General features: G+C 32.2%; 2 protein-coding genes across 7 annotated transcripts in view; one reads left to right on the top strand and one right to left on the bottom strand.

Moving 5' to 3' along the window:
* The window catches only part of Atp9b (ATPase, class II, type 9B), a 43,625-nt gene extending 29,465 nt beyond the window's left edge, over positions 1-14,160 (top strand). For 2 of the 4 annotated variants that reach the window (XM_074186162.1, XM_074186161.1), the window contains exons 15-16: positions 459-662; positions 719-2,380. In XM_074186162.1, coding sequence (XP_074042263.1) covers positions 459-662; positions 719-852 — 338 coding nt within the window. In that variant the 3' untranslated portion in view covers positions 853-2,380. Of the gene's footprint in view, positions 1-458; positions 663-718; positions 2,381-8,420 lie in introns of those variants that run through there. The other 2 variants (XM_074186160.1, XM_074186159.1) reach the window with 2 other exon arrangements.
* The window catches only part of ninaB (neither inactivation nor afterpotential B), a 43,233-nt gene continuing 35,339 nt past the window's right edge, over positions 8,601-16,494 (bottom strand). For all 3 annotated transcript variants that reach the window (XM_074186164.1, XM_074186163.1, XM_074186165.1), the window contains exons 7-14: positions 16,213-16,290; positions 14,213-14,302; positions 14,035-14,159; positions 13,705-13,881; positions 11,317-11,548; positions 11,186-11,247; positions 10,489-10,587; positions 8,601-8,865 (exon numbers count right to left, since the gene is read on the bottom strand). In XM_074186164.1, coding sequence (XP_074042265.1) covers positions 8,692-8,865; positions 10,489-10,587; positions 11,186-11,247; positions 11,317-11,548; positions 13,705-13,881; positions 14,035-14,159; positions 14,213-14,302; positions 16,213-16,290 — 1,037 coding nt within the window. In that variant the 3' untranslated portion in view covers positions 8,601-8,691. The remainder of the gene's footprint in view (positions 8,866-10,488; positions 10,588-11,185; positions 11,248-11,316; positions 11,549-13,704; positions 13,882-14,034; positions 14,160-14,212; positions 14,303-16,212; positions 16,291-16,494) is intronic.

The following is a 16,494-nucleotide window of genomic DNA, read 5'->3' as shown; positions in this document are numbered from 1 at the left end:
TTCCCCATAACAATTTTCTTCATTTTACCAACATTTTTATCGGTTGTTGTTATGCGTCGGGTCCAGGTTGAGCGTCGTCATTCACATATCAACCTTCTGTGCAAAGCGTGTACCACTTGTCAACATTTTTCTGACACAAGAGTACAATAACTTGTCTAAAAGAATGTGTTCGTGTTAGGTATTGATGACCATGTGTAAAGATTCGTTGTCTGATATATTTCGAAAATTTTTGAAAATTTTACAAAATGATGGTTTACTCTACACTAACCAGAAATAATGATCAGGTTTTTATAATTTTATATTAGTTGAGTTGGTGGTTTGGGATAGTAGTTTTTTCAGTTTTAGTTAGAAAATTATTTTTTCGTACGAAAGCTCGTTGTTTAACCGTTTTTTTATAGTCTGTTTTTATGAATAAACAAATGAATTTTGTGTTGGTTAATGGAGTATGATTATTTCAGGGGGTGTGATAATGTATGGAGCCCTGCTGCTATTTGAAGACGAATTTATTCACATCGTAGCCATAAGTTTCACCTCCTTAATTCTGACAGAACTAATTATGGTGGCATTGAACATTAGGACGTGGCACTACTTGATGGTCCTGGCTGAACTGTTTTCACTGTGTCTTTACGTTTTGTCTCTTATTGTTCTGCATGACTATTTCGGTGAGTTTCAATCTTGAAATTTTCTCTGGAATGATATTCATTGGCGCACTTTGTAGATTCCGAATTCATCAGAACGAGGGACTTTTTCTGGAAGGTCTTGGTGATTACGTTGGTTTCCTGTTTGCCACTTTATATCCTGAAGTTCTTGCGGAAAAAATTTTCACCTCCAAGCTATAGTAAATTGTCTTGAAAATTGTGATATCGGTGAGCACTTGTGTTTTTTATATGTGAAATAGTATTTGGATTTTGAGGAGGTCATGTGATTGATCAGTAGGTGAACAAGAACTGTTTCAACCCTTGAGTTTTCTTTCAGTGAAATTTTGTATTTGAGAGATTTATAGGAGACGTGGAATTGCTGTTTTGATCAATTTTAGGGGCACTATAAGATTTTAATATATTTTTTATTTAAATATTATAAATATATAACCAGAAATAAATTTCATACAAATCAAGAATCACTTCATCTTTTATAGAATCAAATTCAGAACCAATAAATAATCATGCAAATTGAGTCTTTCAACTTCAACAATCAAATAGAATTGATAAATATATATATCTTCCAATCGAATCTCTCAAATCGAAGACGTTGCACAGGTGCCTGATGGTTTTACTTCATCTCTCTATGCGGCATTAGCTGGGTTAGTTGTTGTTTTTCCGTTGGGTATCTGCCACACGTACTTACAAAGTTGTAGGTCTGCATATATATATATATATATATATATAATATAAAATCGACAAAGGTTAATGCAGTCAAGCTGCTGAAAAATAATTCCATGAAAATCAAAAGATAAATAGATAAGCACTTTCTGATCATTCCCATATTGATTTCAATTTAAGAGCCACTGGTAGACAGCTGTTTCAACCTATTGGGCATCATCAGTACTGGGCAAGCGAAACATAAGTGGAACCACCTATTGGTGTGACACCCAAGTCAACTTACCAAGTTTTTATGTCAGTGTTGGTGGTTTGACACCAATCAACCGACAACTGCGGTGGCAGAAATTTGGGAAGCTAAGCTGAAATGCCATCAGAAAACGAATCCATATGTATATATATATATATATATATATATATATATATATATATATATATATAAAATTATTGAAAAACTTACCTATATTTCTTTTCTAAAAAAAGACAAAAAAATGCATTGAACATTTCACGTTAGCAATTCCGAGTCTTTTATCAATTCAAAGTACAGAAGGTCACTGAATTTTTTCATGGATCGAGGTTGAATTTTTACGTGAATAACATAATGACCCATTTTTTACAATATTCTAATTTTAATTTGTTAGTATATACCAGAATCATGACTGGGTTTTGAATATGAATCTGAACCAAACAACAAATAAATGCACCAAATCGCACTTGTTAGCTGCTTGAACACTTCCGGAATTTGGATGGCTTCTAAACATAAATCTCGATAATGTAATGTAACGGAAATTATGAAGATATGCAATTTCTCTGGGGGCATTTTGAAGGTAAACACTTCCAGTATGGTTCTTTATTATTGAAAAAAAATTGCTGATTCCACTGAAACATTTATTTATAGATAGAGTAAGTCTTTTATTTATTGAATATACATATTGACGTAGTTATATGAATAATATATAATACTAGATATATCTATTTTATTAACTGTTTGTTGTCAATTATACTGTTTATTAATTTATCAAAATTATGTTTGTGATATTTGAAAAAATATAATTTCAACCACATTTGATCTTTATTGGTTTTCCTTACCAGTTAGGTCTGCTGCAAAAGTCAATCATGCAAATATTTCGGAATAGGACTACGCGGTTTCAGATTCAACTCCTCCTAGTTTGTTGAAGTATATAGTGTTCAACACGGGTGGTTTGTGTTATTTTTGCCCTGTAGCAAGGAATATAAGTACGCCGTTGTATTTGAACTGACAGCAAAAATGTCACCAGTAGAACCTTTGCTTATTTCGATTAAATTGAATAATTCACTGAGGTATTAGTTTAAAGTAGACTCATACAAACCGACAAAATTTTTGGAACCTAATAGTCACTTTTGGATTTATTCCTTGTATTCAACAATTATCTTTATACATTTTCAACGATTTCAAAAGTGAACCTGATATCAAAATAGCCTTATGGAATGCATTACCAATAAATGAAATTTATTCAAAATCAAAGGACAAAGAATCACCTTAGATAAAAATCAATAGTGTGTATTTCTTACAACAAAAACTATATTGGACAGACAAGTCAGAATCTAAAATCAAGAATAAGGACATACACACATTCGGGCGCGAAGCTATTGAAATTGAAAAACAAACTGATTCTTAAAGATTACTGATTACTGTTATAAATTACAGCTACCATAGTATTTGCTTATGTACTAATGATAGAAAGACTCGGATGACCATCAGAAGTAGTGGTTTTCAAATAACCTCTGGAGAATGTTGTCCTAGACTTAACCCATCCTATTTTTTGACTCTAAGAGCTCTATTATGCATTAGCTTGCAAGCAATTTCACGCTGTCTAGCTGCTACAATGATATGTCATCGGGTGTTGTAGGTGAGATCTACCATTTATAATGGAAACATTTTTTTTTGTCTCTCTACAGCTTCCACTTCAGTTACATCTAATTATTAACAATAAATTATTAATAACGTATTCAAAAAACACTTTATTGTGAGATTTTCACTAAACAGTTTTACGAGTTACACGTATTTCGCCATACAATGGCATTTTCAATGCTCAATATACCTAATTTTTCAATTTGAAGTCCCTACATTTCAAGTACCTGAGTTGTAATGAATTAAATTACCTGAGCCTATGTCCCAGTTCCCACATTTAAAAAATATTTAGTAATAGGGAGTTATTCATTCCTGATTGATCATTCAGTAAATTACCAGAATTCTTGAATCTATTGCTTTCTAAACATTCTAGAAGGTTGAGTTTCAAACTTTTCTCTTCTAAATGTAATACATCGTAATCATGATTAAACTCACGTCTTTCTACTAAAAGGTGGCTTGCAAATGTGTAATTATTTTTTTTTAACAAAACTACTTCTATGCTCTTTGATTCATTGCGAAAACGTTCTCCCTGTTTAGCCAATATATAGTTTTGGGCAAGAGCCACAAGTCAGCTTATATACTCCTGATCTATCCGACACCGAAGTTATGTCTTTATTGTTTTTAATAAATTTACTTAGACTATTATTCGTTCTGTAAGTTAAGTTTACGCAATCTTTCTTCAAAAAACGGGAAATATTATAGGTGGGTTTACCCAAATAAAACAATGTCCTATAACTGACGTTATCTCATCTTGAATTTGGGTTGACCTGCTCCATGGCTTGCTTTTATAGTTTTTTGAAAAGAATGGAGTCTATAATAATAATAATAATAATCATTTATTGATGCTAATATACAGCAGTATTTACACAAGTCGAAAAGAAACGAAAAAAAAAATACGTTATTAGATAAAAATTTACAATAAATGCATATAAACAAGTATACTTGACAACTAACACTTACAGATATAAAAAAAAATGATGCACTGACATTGTTAAAAAGAATTAAGTGATTTAATGCATGTCCCTAAAGTTATTTTGAAGGTACTCCTCAGTGCTATAGAACGCTTTTCTTTTTAGGTATAGTTTTATTTTGTTCTTAAACTGTGTGAAAGGTAAGTTTTTTACTTCTTCTGGAAGGACATTGTACATATTTATGCAATGATAGCTAGTTCCGTCTCTAGTACGGGAGAGTCGCAAATAGTTTTGTACAATTCTTTGACTGTTTCGAGTAGAATAGTTGTGTAAATCGCAATGTCTACTATACATGTTTTGATTTTGTTTCATATACAATAGACATTCCAATATGTAGACACATGGCAAGGTAAGTATACATAGTTCCATAAACTTTTGACGACAACATTCCCGGTAACCTATGTGGGCTATAACTCTGATGCATTTTCGCTGTAAACTAAATGCTTTGGATGCGTGGGTTGAGTGGCCCCAATTTAGTATAGCATATGACATAGCTGAGTGAAAAAAACTATAGTAAGCTGTCATTAATACATTATGAGATACACTATATACTAGATTCCTTATTAGATAGATAGTTCTTGAGAGTTTACCCGAGAGGTACGCAATATGCTTTTCCCATGTCAGTACCGGATCAATATAAACGCCTAGGAATTTAACTGGTTCAGAATTAAAATAGCTGTCAGGTAAGTTTCGTAGCGTAAATGTTAGCATTTGAGTCTTACTTTCATTTACGCTCAGAGCATTTGTCTCAAACCAGAACTTTACTTGTGAAAGTGTGTTATGCATATCACGTTGAATTGTTTCTAAAGATTGGCATTGTATAAGCTCAGTTGTATCATCTGCAAATAGAATGGATTCAGCATTCAGACAGCAGTTTGGCAGGTCATTGATGTAAATTAAGAAGAGAATGGGTCCTAGTACGGAGCCTTGCGGCACCCCATGTCTTACCAACTGCCGCTCGGAGGTGCTCATATTATAATTTACATACTGTAATCTGTCTGAAAGGTAAGACTTTATTAGTGTTAGACTGTTATTCTCAAACTTATAAGCTTCGAGTTTTTTCAGTAAGATATCGTGAGACACACAATCAAAAGCTTTTGTCAGGTCTAAGAATGATGCCTGAGTGTATATGTTTTCTTCATATCCGTTTAACACTATTTGTGTAAGATTATTTATTGCCAACGAGGTGGACCTATTGTTTCTGAAGCCATACTGACATGGAGAAAACAGCATATTCTCTTCAAAATACTGTGTAATTTGGATTTTTAAAGCAGCTTCTAGTATTTTTGCAAGAACAGGAACCAAGGAAATAGGTCTATAATTATTTATATCATCAATTGAACCCTTTTTGAAGATAGGAATAACTTTTGCAATTTTAAGGCATTTAGGAAATACTTGACAATGTATACATAGATTTATTAAATTGGTGAGAGGCACAATTATAATGTTAAGAAGAGTTTTTATGATTTTCACAGTTATATCATATGGATCTTTGCTTTTGCTATTTTTTAAATTACTTACTATTGATCTTATTTGGTTAAAAGTTACTTTCTTGAACTCAAATTTGACACTAGATCTGTTTATGGCATCGATATCAATATAATCTACTGGGCTTTTATCAGCTTTAGGTAACGCATTCACTATATTATCTGCAATACTGACAAAGAAATCATTGAAGTTGGCCGCATTGATGTTTGCAGTTTCAGATATGTTAAAAACTGGATTGTTATTTTTTATAATGTCCCACATAGCTGATTGACTGTTACTACTATTTCTTACATAACGGTCAATTGCTTTTCGCTTACTATCTGAAAGTGCCTTTTTATACTGGTTCCTGAAGGCTTTTAATTCCTTATTAGTTACAAGGTTTGGATTTTTTTTGTGGACATTACTGAGAAAATCAATATTTTCTCTCATTTGTTTAAGATTCTCATCGAACCAATCCACCTGGCCCTTTTTTTTAAAAATTATTTACTGATTTTGACTTATAGGAAATGACATTTCAATGCCAGTGATTAATATGTCAATAAAATTTTGGAATTTTGTGTCGACATCTAGACTAGTGTCATCTAGAGATGACCAACATATGGTTTCAATGTGATTGTATAACAGAGTTAAGCCATAGTTCGTAATCGGTCTGTAGTTTACTCGCTTGTTACTAATACTTTTTTTGATTGTATGCTCAAAACTTAAGCTAATTCCTAAGTGATCGGAGAGATTGGAGTTAAATATTGTTGCACAAAATTTTGAATCGTTCAGATTAGTAAAAATGTTATCAAGGCAGGAATTATTTCTGGTGTTCTCCTTTATTGTTTGTTTTAAGCCGAATGATTCAAATAGATTGCATAATTGGAGGGCTCTTTGGTCGCCCGTGTTGAAATTTACATTAAAGTCTCCCGTTATTACAATATTTTTTTTAATATCTAAGTTTCCAAGTAATAAGGTGATTTTTCCAATGAAAATGTTAAAATCTCCCAAGGGGGATCTATATACTGTAATGATTTGAGTGTTTTGAAATTTAATCCCTGACATTTCACAATGTATCTCAACAGAGCCATTTTCCAAATTTGGAATAGGTGAACATTTTAGATTTTCACTTACTAGTATACCTACCCCACCATGTTTTCTTTCACACCTGCAAAAAGATGATACTAATTGATAGCCTTCAATTATTAAAGACTCAATTTCCCCTGTTGATAGCCAGTGTTCATTTACGCATGCAATATGATATTTTTTTTCTTTAAGAAGTACGTTCAGTTCCAGCACCTTATAACCTTATCTATTATCTACCTTATAACCGTTGTTGACAGCGATTTGTTTGATTAAACTCAGCTCTTTCTGGAAATTACTCTCAGACAGTGGAATATTCAATAGTCTGTGAAGCATACCATTGGATGCAGCAACTTTATGCTGGTAAAGTTTGTGGATGGTAAGATGATTTGTGGAAAATTGCAAATTCATGTTTATTGTTATTTTTCATAATGGTTAAGTCAAGGTAATTTATTGAATCATATACCTTCCTTTCAGTGGTGAATTCAATTTATACATGTTGCGTTTTTGTAAAACGGTTTAGTGAAAATGTCATAATGAAGTGTTATTTGAATAGGTCAGTTATGGATTTTCATCAAGTATCGGCCAATTATCAATAGGTGAAATAGTTATTTATATATCAAGTATTTGAAAGTATACTAAAAATTAGGGAGTAACTGCATAGGTAGGGTGAATTTGAGAAACTAGAAATGTCATAATTCTACAAATTGATATATTATGTAGTTATTACAACTTGGGTATCACCTCATCATAGTACATATGAAAGTACACAGTAGTTTTTTTTTATCCAATTTTATACAATGATTTGTTTGAAAGTACATATGAAAGTACACAGTTGTTTTTTTATCCAATTGTATACAATGATTTCAAAAATTTGTGATGGAAATGGTCGATACCTGCAGAAAATCTATGACAAACATGTTTAACAACTCTTTATCCTATTTTCACATAACAGTTTAAAACTTGACTCTTTTCTTCACTATACTGTTGTTTTTATCAAGAGTTCTTCAATAAATGACAATATATAATTGCATCATTCAACCATATTTTGATTATTGCAGTTCATTATTATACCTACTCAATTTGATTGAAAAATCTCAATTACAAAAAAATGCAAAATAGAGGGATGAGGGTAATTCTGGGATTTAATAAATTTATACCTATAGCTTTAATGCTGGATTCACTGAAATGGTTACCAGTTGTAAGCAGACTATGACTATGACATTCATATTTTGAATTTGTTACTTTGAATCATAACATCCACAATTATTCTACTAGAAATAGAGTAAATTCACAAATAAATAGAACAAATCTGAAAATGGCCATGAATTCTCTGTTCTTTAAAGGTTTAGATTCCTATAATAGACTTCTATAAATGATTGAAAATGCTATTAAACAGAAACTAGTTGAATACATCAGAAATCAACCCAATGTTGTTTATTAGGCATACAATATTTATTAGTGATTAGTTTTATATTCATATGAACTCGTTTTCTTGTTCTTTTCGATTTTAAATTTTAAATAAATATTTGATTGATGTAATTCTTTTATGTATAACGACATACTAATATGAGTGTTAATTTTATAGTTATAAAGGTATTTTGAATCATGAGTTGAATGTTTTTTTATTGGTGTATATTACTCAGGGTTAGTATATTGGGGCGGTTGGGTAATGTTTGATGACGTTTGCAGCCACAACCGCGGCTTTGACAACTTCAAACTTCTTCATCAGTGAACGAACTGCTTGTATTTATATGGACAAGATGAATACGAGATTAAAGATTATGTGTTCAATTTTTCAAGGAATGATGCTTTCTATAATTTACCAGAGTATTGTGAATCAAGAGAAGGTTGTGTAATAACCAACAATAATTAACAATATTAGAGCTATCTATTTCAGTAACTAGGTATGTTGTCAATTATACACTTTATACAATCATCAAAATTGCCTTTTTCTTCTCGGTTATTTCTGCGGCAGAAACCAACCATGCAAACATTTTGGAACGGGACTGCGCGTTTCAAATTCTGCTCTTCCTAGTTCGGTGAAATCTATTGCGTTTAGCACCAGGAGTCCGACGTGGTTCGTATCTTCTCCACCCCATATCATGGATAACACCACTATGCCATCATCTTCGAACTGCCAACAAAAGTCTTTCATCAAATCATTAATATATGTCTTTCACTTTTGATGAAAATGTTAATTAAATTCTTTTCATCAATATCAAATAGTAGATGATCAGCAAAGCGTGTCCGACGCGTTTTTTTGAACTTTGAACCAGTAGATCAAGCGAAACGTCTGGGGCATATTCTTGAAAGTAATTTAAAATTTTAAACCCAAGTGAAAACATTTATCCAAAAGGCTTATCGAACTCTTAAGATTCTTTATGGCAATAGAAACTTTTTAATTTATTTATTTCATCGTGTTATGTACAGAATACATTTACGACAATTCCAATGGTATATAGTTTTTAGTAAAATACAAAATAATAGATGAGTGTCAGCTAAGTAGATGTGTGCGTAAAAAGATATTGTATATATAAAATACGTAAAGATAAAAAGATAATATTCAAATAAAATGTATGTATGTATAAAAAAACTCCAAAGTTTTATTGTGTGTGGTGCACATTTCAAACAAATATCAGAAATAATCATTTCTTTTGTCAAATTATAGATAATTATTTTCACAATTTCTATCAGTTGTCAGTTTAAGTCTGTTTTTCGTAAGTCATCTATCTATACTAATATAAATGTGTGAGGATGAACGGATTTAGATGAAACTTTACATAAAAACAGCTTATACATCAGAATAACATAAAGGCTACAATTTACAAAGGTTTTGTGTAATTTTGGACTTAATATAAAGATAAGTATTAGGTCGGAAAAATTCTTGCTACCTGAAAGCTATCTTGGCGTGCGCTGCCTATTCCGTTAGAGTTACATGCAAATAATGTACCATAAGATTGTTTATCTTGAATAGTTCTAAATAAAAATCCGGAATAGCATATATCTACCTCTTATGTGGTAACCACTGTATGCAAAATACTGAGCCATACAATACAATTGAATTGGATACTTTTTTTACAATGAACATTTTAGAATATCTGTCAAATTCTTATAAAAATTGATACAATTGTCAATTTAAGTATTTAATATAGATAAACTTTTTTACACTGAGTAATATGGACGAAAAATTTAAAAGTTATCACAGTAAGATTAACTTGACGCAACGCAGTAAGCCATTGCATCTCGTCTTCTGTAAGACGGCGGGGGTAGAGGGGCGGTCTAAGCAATGAAGCGCCATTGCCGAGAACGCGCGCAAACGCGTGAGGGCAGACGTCGTTAACGGTTGTGTTAGTTTTGCAAATTTCTTTATAGGTAACAATTCGATTCTCAAAGCTATTCATTACTCAGTGCAGTTGGCATATTTTTGTTAGTTACTGTATTGAAAATTCAAACTACTTAGCTTTTGCCCGCTTTTATATTAACGTACAGCCGAAGCTACTGAGCCTAGCATCTTGAAATATGCAGGTAGGTTCTTTGTATAGCGTAAATAAGCATCAAGAAAGGGAATCAGGAATTTACACCCCAGAAAACTGGAGTTCTGGGTTAATGAAAAAATATTGTAACCAATTTGTTTGAAATGATCTCTCACGAAACTTAATGTGACAAACCAAATTCTACACGGGCGAAGCCGCAGGCAACACCTATTTTTAAATGAAGGCGTTAACCAATAAAATTACGACTAAACAACATACTTTACCTTAGACTCTGGATTTGGGATGAATATGGGCTCACTTGGATAACAATTTGGCTCACACCAGGTTTTTGTCGATTTTGTGTAAGTATCCACTTTTATGACCTGTAATTGAAAATAATTTTGTTGATCCTGGTTCACAACTATTTGAGCAATGGAGAAATATCTCATAATTAATCTGGTATTGGTAAGATTTCCGATACCAAAGTTGCTAAAATGAATAAATATGATTATAATTGTATTCTAGGAACAAGTATGGAAATTCTGTTAACAGAGTTCAATGAAAGATAATGCCCAGTTATTTGATGAACGGTTGCCTGGAGTTGATTCATAAAATCACATTCAGTTGACACGTCAAGACAACGCCACTGAAGAAGACTGCCGCAGTTGCAGTTGAAACGTTTGGAGATTATAACCACGGCAAAACCCGGAAACCAATCAAAACAGTATAGATATTGATCTATATTATTCTTTTTTTTGCCTATTCTTTATAAAGTTTTCTAACTTGATATATGAATAAACTATATTAACTCCTCAAAACAAAACTTATGTAAATCTCTACAAAAGCACTACTTCATGCATTGAAACTGAAATTAAAATTTCAAAACATCTTTCGTAAAAATGTATTTTATATTTATAAATGACTGCGACTATTATCTTCCGACATTGATTGATTAATTTATTGATTGATAGATATACTCACTGTTCCTGGGTTGTCAGCATCAACATCAGAACTTATTGCGTAAAAATATCTATATGGTTTTCCTGAAATTTAAATATGAACCACAGATTTGTTTGTATTTCAGCCTGTCTTGTATAATTTTTTCAACTCACCAAGATAATTTTCGTAGTTTATTCTTGGTGTTTCACATCCAAGGTTGCAGAGCTTTTCTGGCTGAATATAAATGTCACCATTTGGCAGATAATGGGCTTTCGCTCTGGTATTCTTCAATTTAACTAAGTTAGTCTTTGGACTGGAGGTCATTTTATCAGGATTTAATGGCAATACGAACCTGGCAGGTCTTCCTCGAAACATTTTGGCATAGTCTGGATTCTTCTGCATCGACTGTAATAAAAGTGCATCAAAGTTTCTTGTAGAAATGAAATTTGGTTTTGATAAATCAGTTGGTAGATGAAAACCGTTTATTTTTTCTACATTAGACTTTCATCTAGAATTTTTTTTTATTCTACAGGAAAGTGAAGCAAAAGTTAAACAAGTCATTACCAGAAAATAGGTCACAATTTAGAAAAGCACAACGACCGGTCCCAACGATCTTTTATTAAAGGAGATCGTCCTTGCACTTTCATTTTCAATCGAGGAAGGTATCATCAAATAGGATACTGTTTTTAAACCCTGGAAATTATCACAACTATTTTTGAATTCCGTCTTATAATTTTGTAAAAATTTTAATTGGTTTCAGCTACACACTATTTAGTGTGTAGCTGAAAATTCATTCATGAATACTCGCGTATTCGAAATGTTCTGGCACATTCCAAAGCAAAAGAGGTTTGTTGTAATCTATGCATTCAACATTTTGAGCATTCCCACATAAATAAATCAGTGGGCGACAAATCCGGTGTCGTCATTCAATGCTGTGAAATATTTTGAGATGACGCTGTTTGCAATTCTACTTGCCTAGCTTTATGTGAGATGATAAACAAGAAAACGAATGTACCATTGGAACTATCATTAATATTAAACAAATGCTGGTAAACTGTCTATGTTGTACTCGCAAGCCTAATCTACCTTCAGAAGTTTAGTTATGTTCAATGATGATGTACAAAATCAATACCTAATATTTTTACTGTTTCAATTATCTGTTATTAGAAAATAATATTCAATGAGTTTTTATTTCAATTTCATACGTACACATACATCTACGAAACTATTAATGAATTAATAAAATATGAAAGTTCTTTAATGTCTCCATAATATTTTAAAGAGTATGTTTTGGATATATCTGAGCATCACATCCAAAACTTGTATAATGTAACTAATAAAGAGTCATCGAAGTGTAACATCTAAGTATTTCGCCTAGCAAAAATCCCCAAGATGTCAAAGTATATATTGAAAGGGTTATATTTTCAGGAGTGACTTATTTTTGGAAAAGGAAGTTTTTGGCTCCCTACTACTCCATCTTGATACATATGGTGTAGAAATAATTTGTTAGAGGTAAACATCGATAATCGTCAAATCATTACGTTCGCTAAAATTAGAAGTCCAATATTCCAATAGAGAAACTTTTATTCGTGATCTGGGAGTTAAATTTGATAGCTAAATTAATTTTAATCTTCAAGTATCAGAAATTATGGCAAAAAGTTTTCACTTTGGTATTCAATGAAATGAATATATGAGTACAGTCAACTCTTAACCAAGTTGAATATAAAATCATTGGAAGATAGTAGAATTTCTATGAACTTGAGTCTCCTCTTCAAATTAATAAATAGTGAGATAAGCTGCCCAGAACTACTTCAACTAATAACTTTTTATATCAAACAAAAAGATACGAGAAATCCTGACATTTTTCATATACATTTTTTCCATACCAATTGTGCTTTGAACAGTCCGATTCCTCGTATTCTGAAGCTGGAAAATCAATATCATAATACTTCAGGTCTTTAAAAATCAATTGAAAAGGGTATAGCATTTTCGAAGCTTTTCTTTACCTTACCATTTTTTTGTAAGAACCAGATTTGTTTCATCTTTTAGTTATGTAGTCACTAGACATAAGGATTTATTAATATTTTGTATTGAAGGGGTTATATTTTTTTTTTTGTATCAGATAGAGTAGTAGAAAGCCAAAAACTTTCTTTTCCAAAAAAATAATATTTTGTATTTCACACTTCGCTAAATGTTTTGTAAATTGTAATTTAGACATTAGACATGAGCATTCAAAAATACTTTGTAGTTCCTCACACTTTGTTAAATATGTTTTTGTAAATTGGCTTTGCCGTTGAATAAATAAATATATATAAACGATTGCTGCAAAAGTTTTGAAAAATCTAATGATTTTTTTAGAAACCAATTATGTGAAGAATGTCTATTACTGCCATAATCGAAAACTTTCAGTATTTTCAGTAATTTCGTTACTTCTGAAAAAGCTAATAAACTTTACATTCAAAATACGTCTGACAACAGAAGGTTTTCAATAACAACTCTACATGAATTGGATGTTTGCAGGGCCTATACGTTCAGGAGATGTGTAGAAACATATGTTTTACCTTCATGGTTTCCACATACATGGCATCTAAAACAGATGGATCTTTATATATACAAATGTCCAAAATGATGTGATCCTCTTTTTCATACTGATTTATAACGTGCAGGTAGAAAAATGCTTCTGCCTGGAAAACTTTCACAAGTTTCCCCGTCTGTCTGGAAATTATTGTTATTCTTGTCTGAAAATTAAAAATGTAAACTTATTCACGATATCTTGAATCTCAAATTTATTTTTCTGCATCAATATAGTTCCTTGTGAAATTTATCTAGTCTTTTACATTGTCATTTTAGCTCTTCGATGATTTGAAACAAATAATCTTCATAACACTTACATACTCCTCGTGGTACCATTTCAAGCAGCCGGCTATTGGTTCATTTGTTAATTTGGCAGAAACAACTCCAGTTATAGATATGCTCAAAGGCTGCTCTACGATTACATAGTAATTTTCTGTAATACCTATAATCAAGTTCATTGAAAAAATTGTCGAATATGATGACATTTCGAGTTACCAAAAGAATGCATATATGACGGATTCAAACTCCATCGTGCAGGTACAGCCGCAACAATCCTGGCTTTTTCAAACATCGAAATATCGGGGTCTAAAGTACAGACAATTTCAATAAGTTAGTGTACTGTAAGATGTAGTTTTTCAGAATTGTTTAGCATCGGTGTATTTGACCGAAAATTGGTTATTATCTATTTTTTCCTTTGGTGCCATCGGCATCGACTATTGTAGTCATCAGGCTCTGACGTTTGTTTCAAGGTCGTTGACAATGTTTCATGATGCATTCCATTAGTTCGGACTTCCGTTGTCTAATATGATATAAAATGATTTGAAATACCTGAAATAATCAATAAAATTAAAATGATTAGCTGGAAATAACAATTATATTAAGCAAATAGAAACTAAATGAAATAAAATACAAGCAACAATTGAAAATTGAACAATTAACAAGAAACGTAAATTAGAAAATAAAAGATTTCAAGCCAAATTATCACACAAGTATCCACAATCGTCTTCTGGTGGTGACTGGACTTGTTCCTCCGAAACGTCGTGAAATATCTTGGCTTGAAATCTTTCAACTTTCATTTCTTGTAAATTTTTCAATTGTTGCTTGTGTTTTATTTCATTATAATTTTAGTTTCTTTTGCTTAATATAATTGTTATTTCCAGCTAATCTTTTTACTTTTATTAATTCGTTCAAGGATTTCAAATCATTTTATATCATTTTAGACTATGGAAGTCCGAAGTAATGGAATAGGCTCTGACATTATGCCTCCAATTGTCAACAACGAACTGCCTTATACAGTACTGTTCCCTAGTAGAGAGGACTGGATCCTCCGGTTGAAGGATATGTTAGGAGCAGAGAGTTGTTGGTTCACAGATGGATCAAAAACACCTTCATTCTGGTGCAGGTGTTTTCAGTCGCAGACCAGGACAGAGATATCAACCTGCCTAGACCTATGCGACTGTATTTCAAGCGGGAATCCATGCTATTGAATTGTGTGCAGACAGATTGGTAGAATCCAACCTCATAAAATTGCTAAAAACGACTGTCCTCAATAGGAAGACTTGAAATATTGTCTCGGTCTGGATTCCTGGTCATACTGGCTTGAAAGACAATGAGGCTGCTGACTCCCTTGTAAAGGAGGGTGCTACAAGCAGCTTCATCGAACCAGAACCTGTCATTGGCATCCCTTTAGGCTTTGCCAAACAAACATTGAACACCTGGATGGCAAGAAAATTTATGGACTTTTGACAGAATCTTTCAGTATTGGCTCACTCCAAGGCGTTTATTCACCCTTCGAAACTTGATACCAAACAGTTGTTGAACTACAGTAGGGATGAACTACGATGTCTTTGTTATCAAGTTTTTATACTTATATGGGGTCAAACCCGAAACTGGTCGAATAAATGAAATCTACCAGTGGTATTTAGACATAAGTGTTTTTTAGCCATTTAATTTAAGTTATTATGAATTACCATGAAGTAAACAAGTCATCAATCACACATATTAATTCAGGTCGTGATAGAAATATCACATCCCCGTCCGAGATGTCTATAAACTGGTGTTGTACTCTTGTAGGTTGTAGGCCAGGTGTAGTTGTTCATAAGTTGATGATAGATAAGTGAGATTACTACAAACTACCGCTTTGTTTGACTTGACGTTTGAGGGTAATAGACATGTTTCAACTTCCTCCTAACTAATTTTAGTGTTCATCGTAATTTGAACAGTTCAAAGTCTATTGACTTATCATTCCTAAAATGGATAAAATTTCAAATTATCATCTTGATGAATTTGCAACACTACTGAGAAATTCATTGCGAAAGAAACGCAACAGATGAGTAAACAATCTTCTATGGCAGTATCTGATGTTATTTTGGGAAAGTTTCATATCTAAAAATAATCGTGTAGGTCAATTTCCACACATATGAGTCGCTACATCAGTCTGTAAGCATCTCAACCTCGATTTCCGTAAAGTCCAGCTTTTAGGGTTCCATACATACCCATGCTTTTCGGGAAGCAAACAACTATATGATGTGGACCGGTTGCGTAAATAGACATTCCCAGATTGTAGACGGTACCTAAAAATAAAATTCCGAAATCAGAATTTCAATATGAACTAAGTTATTTTTCAATTATTTTCAATAGGAATTAGATAAAATATACAGACGTTTTGAGTTAGAAACATGATCAACAGATCTGACGGCCACAGCCAATAACTAAGTCAATTCCGCAGATAGCGGAACATTTTTGTAACATGTTCTCAAACTTGGTATAGCAAGCGC

Source organism: Leptinotarsa decemlineata, unplaced genomic scaffold (assembly GCF_025532065.1).
Source record: "Leptinotarsa decemlineata unplaced genomic scaffold, Ldec_3_MD MMD2_tig00078422_RagTag_RagTag, whole genome shotgun sequence".
Taxonomy (NCBI): Eukaryota; Metazoa; Arthropoda; class Insecta; order Coleoptera; family Chrysomelidae; genus Leptinotarsa; species Leptinotarsa decemlineata.
This window is presented reverse-complemented; position numbering and strand designations above follow the sequence as displayed.